The sequence below is a fragment of the Homarus americanus genome, unplaced genomic scaffold (assembly GCF_018991925.1).
Source record: "Homarus americanus isolate GMGI-L3 unplaced genomic scaffold, GMGI_Hamer_2.0 scaffold34360, whole genome shotgun sequence".
NCBI classification, from domain to species: Eukaryota; Metazoa; Arthropoda; class Malacostraca; order Decapoda; family Nephropidae; genus Homarus; species Homarus americanus.
Window position 1 is genome coordinate 4,668,975 of NW_024739403.1, and position 12,731 is coordinate 4,681,705.

The window sequence follows — 12,731 nt, forward strand, 5'->3', positions numbered from 1 at the left end:
TGGGGACTTGCCATCTCTCTTTGGTGTTGGGGAGGAGAGCAGGTAGTGTGAAAGGGGATGTCCTCTCCTTTGTGGAGGAAATCAGCCTTCTACTCAAGCTTTGAGTTTTACCTAATAATGTTTAAATGGTTTTTACAAAAGTTCTATGCTATTTAATGTTTTTTACCTTGCATTATTTGTTGTTTGCTTTCTAAGCTTTTAGGTTAATTTGGCGGCATATGATCTAAGCCGTTGCATCGTCAGGGGTATAATTACCACAAACAATCAATCTTTTCTTCGATAGAGTGATCATTTGTGTTGTTGGTCATTAGGTAAATGATGCAAATTAGGCAGGTAAATATCTCCCTGGTCATTGTTGGATCGTACACATGATTGTTTCAGGTATAATGACATATGCCCCTGCTTACTGCAGTACTAGATGACCAATTTGATATATAAAATAGGAATCAGATGTAAATGCCAAATTGACAATAATTTGTTGATCAGATTTGAATAGCCAGTATGACACCACATTATGGATCTCAATTTATCAGATTTGGATGGGCAGCAAGACAATAGAGCTTTTAAAGAATCAGATTTCAAATGCCATTACTGTACTGTACCGTATTGTATTGTACTGTACTGTACTGTACTGTACTGTACTGTACTGTATTCCTATTTACCAGCAGATCACAGCCACTGCTTAGTGGATGTGGTGTTCGTGCCCTCAAGTGCATCAACTGTGACTACATCACTCATGACATGACAACCTTGCTGGACCACCTGGACACTCACTTCCCCATCCGCACCTTCCTCTGTGTTCACTGTACTCAAGCCTTCCCAGGACCCAGGGAACTACATGCACATACCCAGCCTGGCCAATGTCCCTACAGGGAACCTTGACTACACAACAAGCACAGTACTGTAGTTTATTCTGTAACATGCAGTTGAAATGAAGGGCTTGTAGAAAACAGCTGCATACTAAATATATTTTACACGATTGAAAGAAATAGTAACTTCAGTATAAGAAAAAGACTTAGGAACTCTTTGACAGTTGATGTATCAATAATGTCTTATTCAATTTTAGCACCCACAAGAAACATCACAGCTGTATATGTAGATTGGTTCTTGGTTGCTGAGTAGTGGCATAACATCATTAGCAATCAGTCAATTTCTGTGAACTGTGATTGATGCTATAAGTGCTAAAATTGAGGGAAGCCTATTCAGTAGGCACACATTGCTGTCAACATCGGATGACCATTGGGTTAGTCAGTAAATTAGTTCATTTAGTAATGATCCCAATGATCTTGGTTGTTCCATGCCCACATATGTGCTCAATACTTCAGTCTCAGTACCTAGACTTCTGCCTTTCATGTACTAAGATTGATTAAAGCTACAACATGCACTGTGTTAACATTATTTACAGGTACATTAGTTCACCTATTGCTCCTACTGATGGTAGGACTGGAACATTACTTTGTCCTCCCCATCTTCCTGTATCATGACTGCTTGGCCTCTTCTGATCTTTAGTTGAACATTCCCATATTGTGGGTTGCTGCATAACTCTTTCATTTTGTCTCTAAACTCTTTATTGTTGTTGTTTTTGTATTTGTGAATTATCAGGTTGGTGGCGATGTAGACATTGCTGTACTTTGTTAATGCTTGAGGTTCCATGCCTTCTTCAAAATATCCCTTATGTGCTCATGTTTTGGGATGGTGATGCTCACTAACTGCATTGTTCATTTATTTAGTCTTAACACATTTGTGATGTGCAGCTATTCTACAAAGGTCATCACATTTCTTATCATCTGTTGAACTGTTTGTTCATCTGTCTCTCTTTCCTTCTTCTTTAGATTTTTTATAATGAGGTTGTCTTTGCATTTGTTATTTCAATTGTTTTCTCTCATCTCCTCTTGCAGATTTTGTGTTACGTTAACCCTCAGTGGCAGATCCAGGGGGTTGTTCGGGGGTCCCCCCTTTTCATATAAGACCCACCTGGCGTCACGTTAGACAAAATCACGTAAGGTCAAATCTCAGCTCGTGCACATTCCTGGATAGTGGTATAACATTTAAATGGGCTGCTTGCCATCAGTGTACCAGGATTAGTGACCCATATTAGGTGGAGGTAATTTATCTGTACATTAACACCCACCTCTGCTCAGTCAGGTCAAGTTGTCAGCATTTCAAAGGAACTGTCAGGTGAGAGGCTGTAGGTGCAAGGTGAAAGGAATTATGAGCTCACATGACATGGGAGGTGGATGATGGAAATTAGGGTTGGTGATCACAAGTATTGGCTCTGATGCAGATGAATCACACAAAGGAATTAGGCATCAGCAAAATTGTAGACAGTCAGACAGTTTTGCCATTGAGCAACACAGATATATCTAGTGATATCCCCGTTAGCCGGAACAATTGGTGCAGAGCACTTCTGGAAATGAGAAATTTCCGGGTAACGAGACGACTCTCTCAAAACCAGAAAAAAAAATCCCTCATCCCCGAATTTTCCGGGTAATGGAAAAATTCTCTCGGAAGTTCCAGAAATTCCCCATTACATCATCTCTCGAGCCCGGAAAACTATCCCTCATCCCCGGAATTTTCCAGTTAATGGAAAAATGTCCTCAGAATTTTAAATGCCCATTACACCAACTCTCAAACCCGGAAAAATATCCCTCATCCCCGGAATTTTCCGAGTAACAGAAAATTTTTCTCACACTTTCCAGAAAATGCGCCTGATTTTCATCTCTCAAATCCAGAAAAAAAAACTCCCCCATCCCCGGAATTTTCCGGGTATCAGGAAAATTTTCTCAGAATTTTCCGGAAAATGTGCCCCTCGGAAAATCGTTCTCAAAGCAAGAATTTTCCAGAAAAATTCCGGCTTTGGGAACAATTTTCCGAGAAAATTTCAATTCCAGCTATCGGAGAGTTGCCAGGTTTGGGTGATTCCGGCTATCGGAGATATTACTGTATATACACCAACCTCTTGTTTTACGTGGGGGCTAGGTTCTTGAAAATCACCGCTTAATTAAAAAACGAGTAAATTAAAAAATTTTCCCAGAAGAATACATGTAAATGGTACAGGTTAGGGGGAGCAGGTTAGGGAAACCATCACATACCGTACAGCAGTGATTTACAACCCTTTTCATCTCACAGCACAGTGAGCCAGGCACTAAAGTGATCGAGGCACACCATCAGTATTTAAGGATAGATTTGATCATTTAAAAGAAAATGAATGATAAAAATGTGTTCATAATTTAAAAAACTAATAATTTATTAATTTTATTACCAAAAGTATATTGTTGATCATGATTTTCAAATAATTTGAAAGTTTTGTGCATATTTGTTATTACTATACATTGAAACGAGATGTCATTGAAAAAGATGCCATTCATTAAAAAATAATATGAAACTTTCAGATATATATTGTATTCAAATACAAACATGAGTAAAAATAAAAGGCCTTTGCTTACATAACAATATCAGTGGGAAACCTGTGCTTGGTGTTGTCTCATGATGTTCCTTGTCCGAGTTCAAATGGTTGACAGGCATACCCTCAAGTCCTCCTCCAGTGTTTGAAGCTGCGACCTGTTCTTGCTTTTCATTGTGTTCATAGCAGAGAAACCAGCTTCACACAGATACAATGTGGAGAAAGGAAGAAGTGCTTCAATTGCCTTCTTTGTAATGATGGGGTATTCCTCTCGAATGGACAACCAGAATGAAGTCATATCTGTTGATAGTTGCTTCAGTTTCAGTCCTCTGTCGTTTCTGGTTTCCGTCAGCTCATCCTCTTCGGCAACAGTTAATCCTGCTGACTCGCACGCACTTACCGACAAACTTTGTAAAATTAAACTGACAAGATTTTTGTCCAGTCTGCAACCTTTTGTCAGTTCAAACATTTTAACTTTGTTCTCTTTTTTTATTCTGGCTCCCCACAGTGTTAGTTTTTCCTTAAAAAAGCTAACTTTGTCAGTACAAGTCAGAATATTTTCATTCTTTCCCTGCATACTCTTATTAAGAGTGTTCAAGGCTTGGGATATATCAGCCAGGAATGCAACTTCATTGCACCAGGTTTCATTACTAAGCAGGTCAGCCAGTTCAAACTCTTCTGATGTCAAAAATATAAGCTCCTCCCTTAGTTCATAAAACCACGAAAGCACGCGCCCTCGAGACAGCCACCTCACTGCTGTGTGTAGTAGAAGTTGTGTGTGAGCAGATTCCATGGCAGAACACAGTGTTGAAAACAACCTTGATTTTAATAGCTTACTTTTGATATAGTTAACTATTTTGATCGTCTCATCTAATACTTTCTGGAGTTCAGGTAATACTGATTTTGAAATGAGGGCCTCTCTGTGCAGGAAACAGTGTGTGAAAACAATGCCAGGGTTCTTTAGTTTGGCCAGTGAGATGAATCTTTTTAGGCTTCCCGACATAGAGGGGGCACCATCCGTGCAGATGCTTATGCATGATTTCCAGGACAAATCGTAAGAACTGAAATAGCTGACGACATCCTCAAAAATGTCTTGGCCTCTTGTTGTTTCTGGAAGTGGTTTGCAAAATAAAAATTGTTCAGTTATTTCTTCATTACAAACAAACCTGATGAATGTTAAGAGTTGAGCTTTTCCAGTGATGTCCGTTGACTCGTCCAACTTGATGGCAAAACATTTGGCTTCTTTAATGCTAGCTATCACTTGTGACTCAACGTCTTGAGACATATCAGATATACGACGACTAATGGTGTTATCTGACATGGGATTTTCAAAATCTCTTTTTCATATTTTTCGCCAAACATAATATTTACAATTTTACAGCATGCTGGTAATATTACTGACTCTGCAATTGTATGTGATTTCATCTTTTTTGCAACGATTTCTGCAACAGCAAAACTTGATTCTTGAGCTTTGTCAGAAATAGTTGTGATTTTGGTGAATTGTTGAGACTGGTGTGTTTGATCAGCTATAAGCCTTTTAAAATATTCAATTGGTTTCTCGCATAAATGTGAGTGCTTTGTGTGATTGTCTCTTTTGAACTTACTTGGAACCATAGCTTGGTTTGCCAGCTTCTCGCCGCAAACAACACACTTAGGACGTGGTTCTTCTCCAGATGAAATGAATCCGAAGGACAAGTAGTCTTCTTTATACTGGCGCACAACTGATTTAGAAGTAACACTGCCGGTCCTGTGTGTCTTGCTACCAGAACTAGTGCCAGCCACACTTGGTTAATTGTCATCATTTTCTAACTTGCGTTTCTTAATAATAAATCTACCCATGTCTAATAAGCCCTGGAAAAAAGAAGGGTATTGTTAAGTAAATATCGGAGGACATTTTTTGCATTCAAAAGTACATTTTTAAGTAGAACATGCAAATCTGAGACATTTTTCTTCCATACAAAAATCGTCGCAAATGATTTTTATTTTACTCTGAGTCTTGAAGGTTACATTAGGTTAGGTTCAGTTTTGGTTAGTTTCAAGAGTAAAATAATAATAATTTGCGACGATTTTCTAATAGAAGAAAAATGTCTCAGATTTGCATTATCTACTTAAAAATGTACTTTTGAATGCAAAAAAATGTCCGCCGGTATTTATTTAATAATTACCAAAAAGAAATTACTATGAATATTTGTTAACAAAATAACTGTTGGGTCGAGATAAACACTGCATCACGGAGACGAACGTATTGAGCCTCTTAGATCCCTGGGCACGTTAGGCAGACAGCCCGCTTACGCAGATTCCCGTGCTGGGGCCTCACTCGCACATGCGCGTTACCGCATCTTACGGCTGACAGTGGAGATCGACGGACCTAGTTGTGTATGTTGACAATGAGCTGAAGTTCTCGGGCCATTGCGAGAAGAAGGTAAATCGTGCAAATAAATTATTGGGTTTTATAAGAAGGTCGTTCAGATATCTAGACAGTCCGTCCCTCGTAACGATCTTCAGGAGTGAAATGCTTCCCCATCTGGAGTACTGTCACCCTATCTGGCCCCCGAGATATGCTAGGGACTGTCAGTTGGTTGAACATGTTCAAAGGAGGGCCACCAGACTGGTGCCTGCACTTTGGCACCTCAGCTACCCTGAGAGATTGGAGCGCCTGAACTTGCCTAGCTTATACTACAGATGGGCAAGGGGTGACCTAGTTGAGGTGTATAAGCATCTCAGAGGGCACTACTCAGTTGAGTGTCCTTACTTGGGGCTGGCGGACGCTCGCCCCACAAGGGGTCACAGCTCAAGATTGAAGAAGCCGCAAGTCCAGAAAACTGTGAGGGCAAACTTTTTCGGAGTGAGGGTTGTAAACTCTTGGAACAATCTACCAGAGAGTGTTGTGACTGCACCGAGTGTGAGCGCTTTCAAGACAAGACTTGACCAACACTGGAGCGGGCTCAGGTACATTCAGGAGCCGGTGCATGCCCAGTATTTGCCAACAGTGCGTGGCAGAGACATGACCGATCGCCCGGGCGGCTAGCGAGCCAATCTTTTGGCGAAGAAGATAAATGAAAAGGTCAAAGTAATCAGAGACGTGACCGATCGCCCAAGCGGCTAACAAGCCGATCAGTGGCGAAGAGGATAAAAGCTAAAAAGCTAAAAGCTACACTACGGAATTAAGGAGAGAATTTAAAACTGCCATTTGGGCTATTAATGAACACATTTGTTTATTTATTGCATCAATGAAAAAAAGGGAGTTTAATGCGCTCCATAAAAGTACCAGTAATGTCAAAACGTATCCAAATGCTATTTTTTAAAATGCTATCCAAATGCTATTTAAACTCCCGCGGCACACCTACGGTTGCTTCGCGGCACATTGGTTGAAAATCGCTGCCGTACAGGGTAACTCACAATAAATATTATTTTACCTTACTCATTCATAAACAGAAAACAGTTAATAAAGAAAAACAATAGTAAATACTACATCTTAAATAACACTTACATTGACGACTGGCGACTTCTGCTTGACAAAGGGGAGGGTTGAAGTGGGAGGCTACTGAGGCGAGGGTACGGGCGAGTTGTCGGTAGTTGAGGTAACGGTAGGCTGTGGTCTGGAGATGCCAGATGTCGATGGCTGTGGTGCGTTACTGTCAGATCTTTTGAAATATGAGAGCAATGTCTTTTGGGTGGGTTTCATTTTTTTTCCAGCAGGATTTCTTTGTAGTACTGCATTACGTTGTTCCTGCGCTGGAAACGTTCCCGTTGTTCCTCCTCTCCCCTAACAGTAGGTCTGCTAGTTGCCATCTCTTCGACACACTTCTTCAGAGTCCTTAGCTGCTGTAGAACCTGTTCTGATCCTGAATTACTCTCAATCACCTCCTGTGGTCCTGCTAAGGCCTGAGCATAACTCCTTTTCACTACCCCTCCATTCTATCAGCTACTTCCTCAGTTTTAGCAAGGATCCAGCTTCATCTTTTTTCGTCCCTAGGAAACTCATTTTCCTATGGCTTGGAATCGCCTCTCTCACCTTGACTATGCAGTCAGGGCAATACCAGCAACAGCCTTCATTCCTTACCGCATTCTGTATCGTCCTAAACGTTGGATTGGTTATTACAATCTACATCCGTCGTCGCCCCGCAGTGTACACATGTCAACAGATTTCCTGGTGCCACTTTAGCCCCTGATTTCTTACCCCCATGGTTTTGCTGTTGGGGAGGTCAATGATAATAATCCTTATTATTACTGTGATAATTTCTTATGTGTCTTGGTCACAGGGCTTTGGTGTCAAGGTCCCTTTAAGCCCTCGCTGCAGCATTAACATAGGCTTCCTTGACTGGTGAGTAGGGGGGGGGGGTGATGCCAACCACCGGACCCACACTTAATTCCTTCTGAAAGAGAAATTTACCCCTCGTTGGAATGACTTCCTTTATAATCACATCTACTAATTGTAATCCTAGTGAACTAAGATGTATGAGTGATCATGCCCTTGTGGCAGACTAATTTTATTTAAAAAGAATCACTTAGCTGCCCTGCCGGTCTTGACCTCGTTGGCACCCTCATTCTTCTAGTGTTGCAATGCTTATTATCCCTCAGGGATAACAAGCATTGCATTGACTGGGATAATGCCTCCTCAATATTACAGTGTAATTCAATTGACAGTAGGAACATTATAGAATCTAGTCTCATTAAACATACCGAAGCAGTCAACATGAATTTGAGTAATGGCCTGTACAAACTGGACAATTTTGTAATTAAGAAGATTTGTAACCAGATGAGAAGGTTGGGTCACCTTACCCTCTGACCTGACTACCGACCGTTGCTGTGCTTTTTAAAGATTAGTAGGGTCATTACCTAATACCTGACCATTGTGGACCTGATCTCACCCTCCTCTGTATATATACACCCTGTTTTGTACTTCTCCTTAGTCTGTACTCACCCGTGAAGATGTGAATTACACGAAAGCGCTTGGGAACTTCGTGTTTTCTTCTTTCCTTGTGGTTATCAGCATATATATATATATATATATATATATATATATATATATATATATATATATATATATAATCAACGACCTCACCAGCCAGGATTCGAACCCTCGACCTACTGGGTGGGACTAGGGAACGCTACCGACCAACTTGTGGGTTGGTCGGTAGCATTCCCTAGTCCCACCCAGTAGGTCGAGGGTTCGAATCTTGGCTGGCGAGGTCGTTGATTATATGTTCAAAGTCCGCGTGTTATATGCAAACAATATAGAAGAGAAGAACCCATGGGCCAGAGTTGAGGAGGTTGTGTTAATGCCTGGTGCTCCCACCATGATGAAGGTCAGGTTTGGAGAGATCTCCATGGCACAAAAAGCCCTAGAGAGTGGCCTCTGTATCTCCCACTACCATCTGTCAAAACAACAAATTGAGCAGGAGGAATTTTACGCAATAACACCGTGTTGGAACTGTTATAAATATAATCATCTAGCAACAAACTGTCTCCAAAAAGATAAGAAGTTCTGCTCCGAATGTTGCAACAGAGGGCCACACATTCAGAGAATGCAGCAATAAAGATAACCCCAAATGCCTGAACTGTAATGGTGACCACCGAACACTAGCAGCGCGCTGTCCCATAAGGAAAGAAATAATCAGAAATCTGAGAGAAAAAGAAAAGACAAATAAGAAGATAGAAACAGACCCTAACAAGACATATGCAGCAATTGAAAAGCTGCAAGATACCACCTCCAAAGTTCTGAAGAAAGCGAAAGAAAACCCCCCACTGCAACCTACATACCTTAATCTGAGCGAAGGATTACCATTTGGAAAAACGATCAGGGAAATGTTTGCTGCAAACAATCTGCACGAGGTGAAATTTCCAGACGACGCCCCCTCAACAGAAATATTTAAAATTGTCACCGAGAGTAGCCTGGGAGTAACCAAACCACAGGAGCACATAACCAAACTAGGCACAGAAGAAAACGTCATGGAAATAGACCCTATCACCCAAGCAGTCACACCACACCGCAAATCATCAGATTCCACAACTCAGCAAACAGAGAAACCACAACCTGCAAAAGCTGACCCAACCAAAGCGAAATCAAGAAAAGAATCCCACTCTGGCCATCGTGCCCCCCCCATCTTCACCAAGCGATGTGCAGCCAGCAGACCTAGGCAATGAGATCGGCATCCGCTTCTACTCAGTCAACACACCACCTACAATAACAAATGACAGACTTCTGCAGGAAATCAAGGAAGGCACAGTAAAATTCACCTACGAAGATGATAGGGTAGAAGAATCCTACATAGACCAGTTGATAAATGCAGGACTTATAAACACCAAATACAATAAAATTGAAAGAGTAGATATAACTAAGTTTAAGAAAATCAGAACGGGATTGAAGGAGGAAAGGAGTAGACACTCGCCAGGAGATACACGAGCCAGCAAACACCCTACACCAAGTTCTCGGGATCCACGACTACTCAAAACAAATTATTAAAGATAATTCAGCACAACGTCCTTGCCTGGACTCTGGCGAGGAAATCAGAACTTACCAACATATACAGCACAATAGACCCAGACATCATCCTTATCAACGCACATGGTCGGAAAAACAGTGACAAAATCAAGATCTTTAACTACCATGTACATCAAATGAACATACACGACGAACCACATGACGGAATAGCAATAGCTATAAAACGCAACATACAATACAAAATCATTGACAACTTTCAAAGTAACTTTCTTGCAGCCGAAATAAATACAACAAGAGGCCCAATAACTATCGGAACTTCATATTTAACATTCAGAAGGCCAATATTCCCTACAGGGGACATCTTAAAACTAATGAGGCAAAACAATCCAGCATACTTCATAGGAGACCTCAATGCTAAACACACAACCTTAGGAAACAATATTAGAAACCCGGGAGGAAAAATCCTCCATGCTCTCATCGAACACGGGACAATAACACACCTCGGGCCCGACTTCGCAACTTACGTATCAGCCGGTAACTCTGGGAAACCAGACATTGTTTTAACCAATAGGCATCACCATCTAAACGTACATCTAAAAGCTGGACCCACAACAACCAGTGATCATCTACCCATAATAGCAACTCTATCCACATCCCCGATACAAATTCCATCAATCCCAAGATTTTCACTCAATAAAGCAAATTGGGAAAAATTTAAATCGGATCTTAGCAACAACGAACCAACACTCCTACACAACAAAGACACAACAGAGATTGACATAACACTGGATACATGGTACAATGAAGTAACAACAGCAATGAAAAACAACATCCCAAAAACAACATACCGTACATTACCACATGCACAATTAACATATGAAGAGAAAATGATCCAAACTAGATTCACCAATCTATATGAATACACAAAAACACACGGGTGGAGCAATGACAACAGAATATTATACAGGAATCTAAAAGAAGAACTGAAAGACATAAGCAAGAACAAACACAATGAAACATGGAACAAACTGATCCATGATACACAAGCAGACTACAGAAATCCAAAAGCATTCTGGAAAAAAATAAAAACCTAATGGGAACTAATTCGGAAGAAACTAGCTACATAAAGGACAAAAACGGTAGAAGGGCAACAGAACCACACGATAAAGAACCAATATTTAGAGAATACTGGAAAGACATATTCAGAATCAACGACGAAGACAATAGAAGCTTCTGCCAAGAAACAGAACAGGCAACCAGAACATATTTGAGCCAGAACAGAGAAATGGAAACCTACCAGGAAAATCAACCTCAACTCATTAAATATTAATAACCCAATAATTGCTCCATTAACTCAAAATGATATTGAAAAAACAATAGCAAGCTTCAAGAACAAAGCACCTGGCATAAGCCAAATTAATAAAATCGTACTACAAAACATTCCTCAGCCTATGATCGAACAGCTTAAAAATATATACAATGCCTCACTTGCAACTGGCTTCTTCCCTACCAAATTTAAATAGCCAAAATCAGACTCATCCCGAAAGCAGGAAAGAACCATACCCAAGCAGAGAACTACAGACCTATCTCACTACTGGAAACACCCGGTAAAATATTGGAAAAAATAGTCAACCACAGACTCAGAAATTTTCTAGACCAAGAAAACAAATATAACCCGAGACAGCACGGCTTTCGAAAAAACCGAGGAACCAACACAGCAATAGCTCTAATATACGAATCAATTGCAAATGCTGCAAGCAACAGAGACCAATGCAATATAATTCTAAGAGATGTGTCAAAAGCATTTGATAAAGTCTGGCATGAAGGACTGAAGTTAAAAATAATCAAATTGGACATGCCTACTGTATGTATTCTGTATGCTGTATTTATATTATGTATGTATTTTATGTATGTGCTCCATTTATATACATTATTTATTTAACCTAGCTAGTAGCGTGTGGCAATGTATTTATCAATGTCCCACATGCCTAATTAATGTGCCTGGCGACATATGGAAGCTGTTAATGTATCACTTCCCATACGTCGCCTAGAGAGTAGTTGACCCCCGGACAGAGTAAGGAGTGCTACTTCCCTTGTGTACATATCTCTTATCCAGTAAATAGAACCTATAAAACTATACAGGTGTTTGTGTTCGCTCCTGTATATAGAACCTGATACCCAGAACACGAACACCTACCAATATCACAACACTACTATGCAATTTCTTAGCCAACAGAAAGGCCAAATTAATCATCGACAACCATCTAGGACAAACTTTCAACCTTCATAGTGGAGTTCCCCAAGGCAGTAATATATCGCCGACATTATACACTGTATACACGGCAGACACGCCGCAACCACGGCAATCAGAATATATAGCATACGCAGATGATGTAACACAGATAGTCAGGTACCCGGGAAAATCCAAACAAATGATGGCCATTAGAACAAGCAGAGAAATAGAGATAATAAACAACTATGAACGAAAATGGAAGATAAAAACCAATGTCCAAAAACTCAAAATAATTCACATCGCAAAAACAAACCCCTACCCTATTATTGTCAACAACCAACAAATACCATATGCTGCCAACGGAAAAATATTAGGACTCAAGATAACCAGAAACGGAATAATCCCCCACATCAATGAAAGAATAGCTATGGCAAGATCACAACTTACAAAGCTCAGAAGATTCCGCCAATTAAACACCAACATGCAATTGCACCTATACAAAGCACTGATCAGACCACACTTAGAATACCCTCCGATACCTCTGAACACAATCGCAAGAAAAAATCAACTTAAATTTCAAGCAGTGCAAAATATAGCCCTCAGAAGAGCGGCAAAACACCAACCTCCATACACACAAACAGCACAAGACA

At 40.5% G+C, this 12,731-nt stretch overlaps 1 protein-coding gene across 1 annotated transcript; it reads right to left on the bottom strand.

The window, feature by feature from the left end:
- Positions 1-3,506: 3,506 nt before the first annotated feature.
- LOC121874617 (zinc finger BED domain-containing protein 5-like) lies at positions 3,507-4,724 on the bottom strand. Its single transcript, XM_042378845.1, has one exon. The coding sequence runs from the start codon at positions 4,722-4,724 to the stop codon at positions 3,507-3,509; it is 1,218 nt and encodes a 405-aa protein (XP_042234779.1).
- Between the last annotated feature and the right edge of the window lie 8,007 nt (positions 4,725-12,731).

Coding starts and splice junctions, on each gene's coding strand:
- LOC121874617 (XM_042378845.1), bottom strand. CDS start 4,724: ATGTCAGATAACACCATTAGTCGTCGTATATCTGATATGTCTCAAGAC.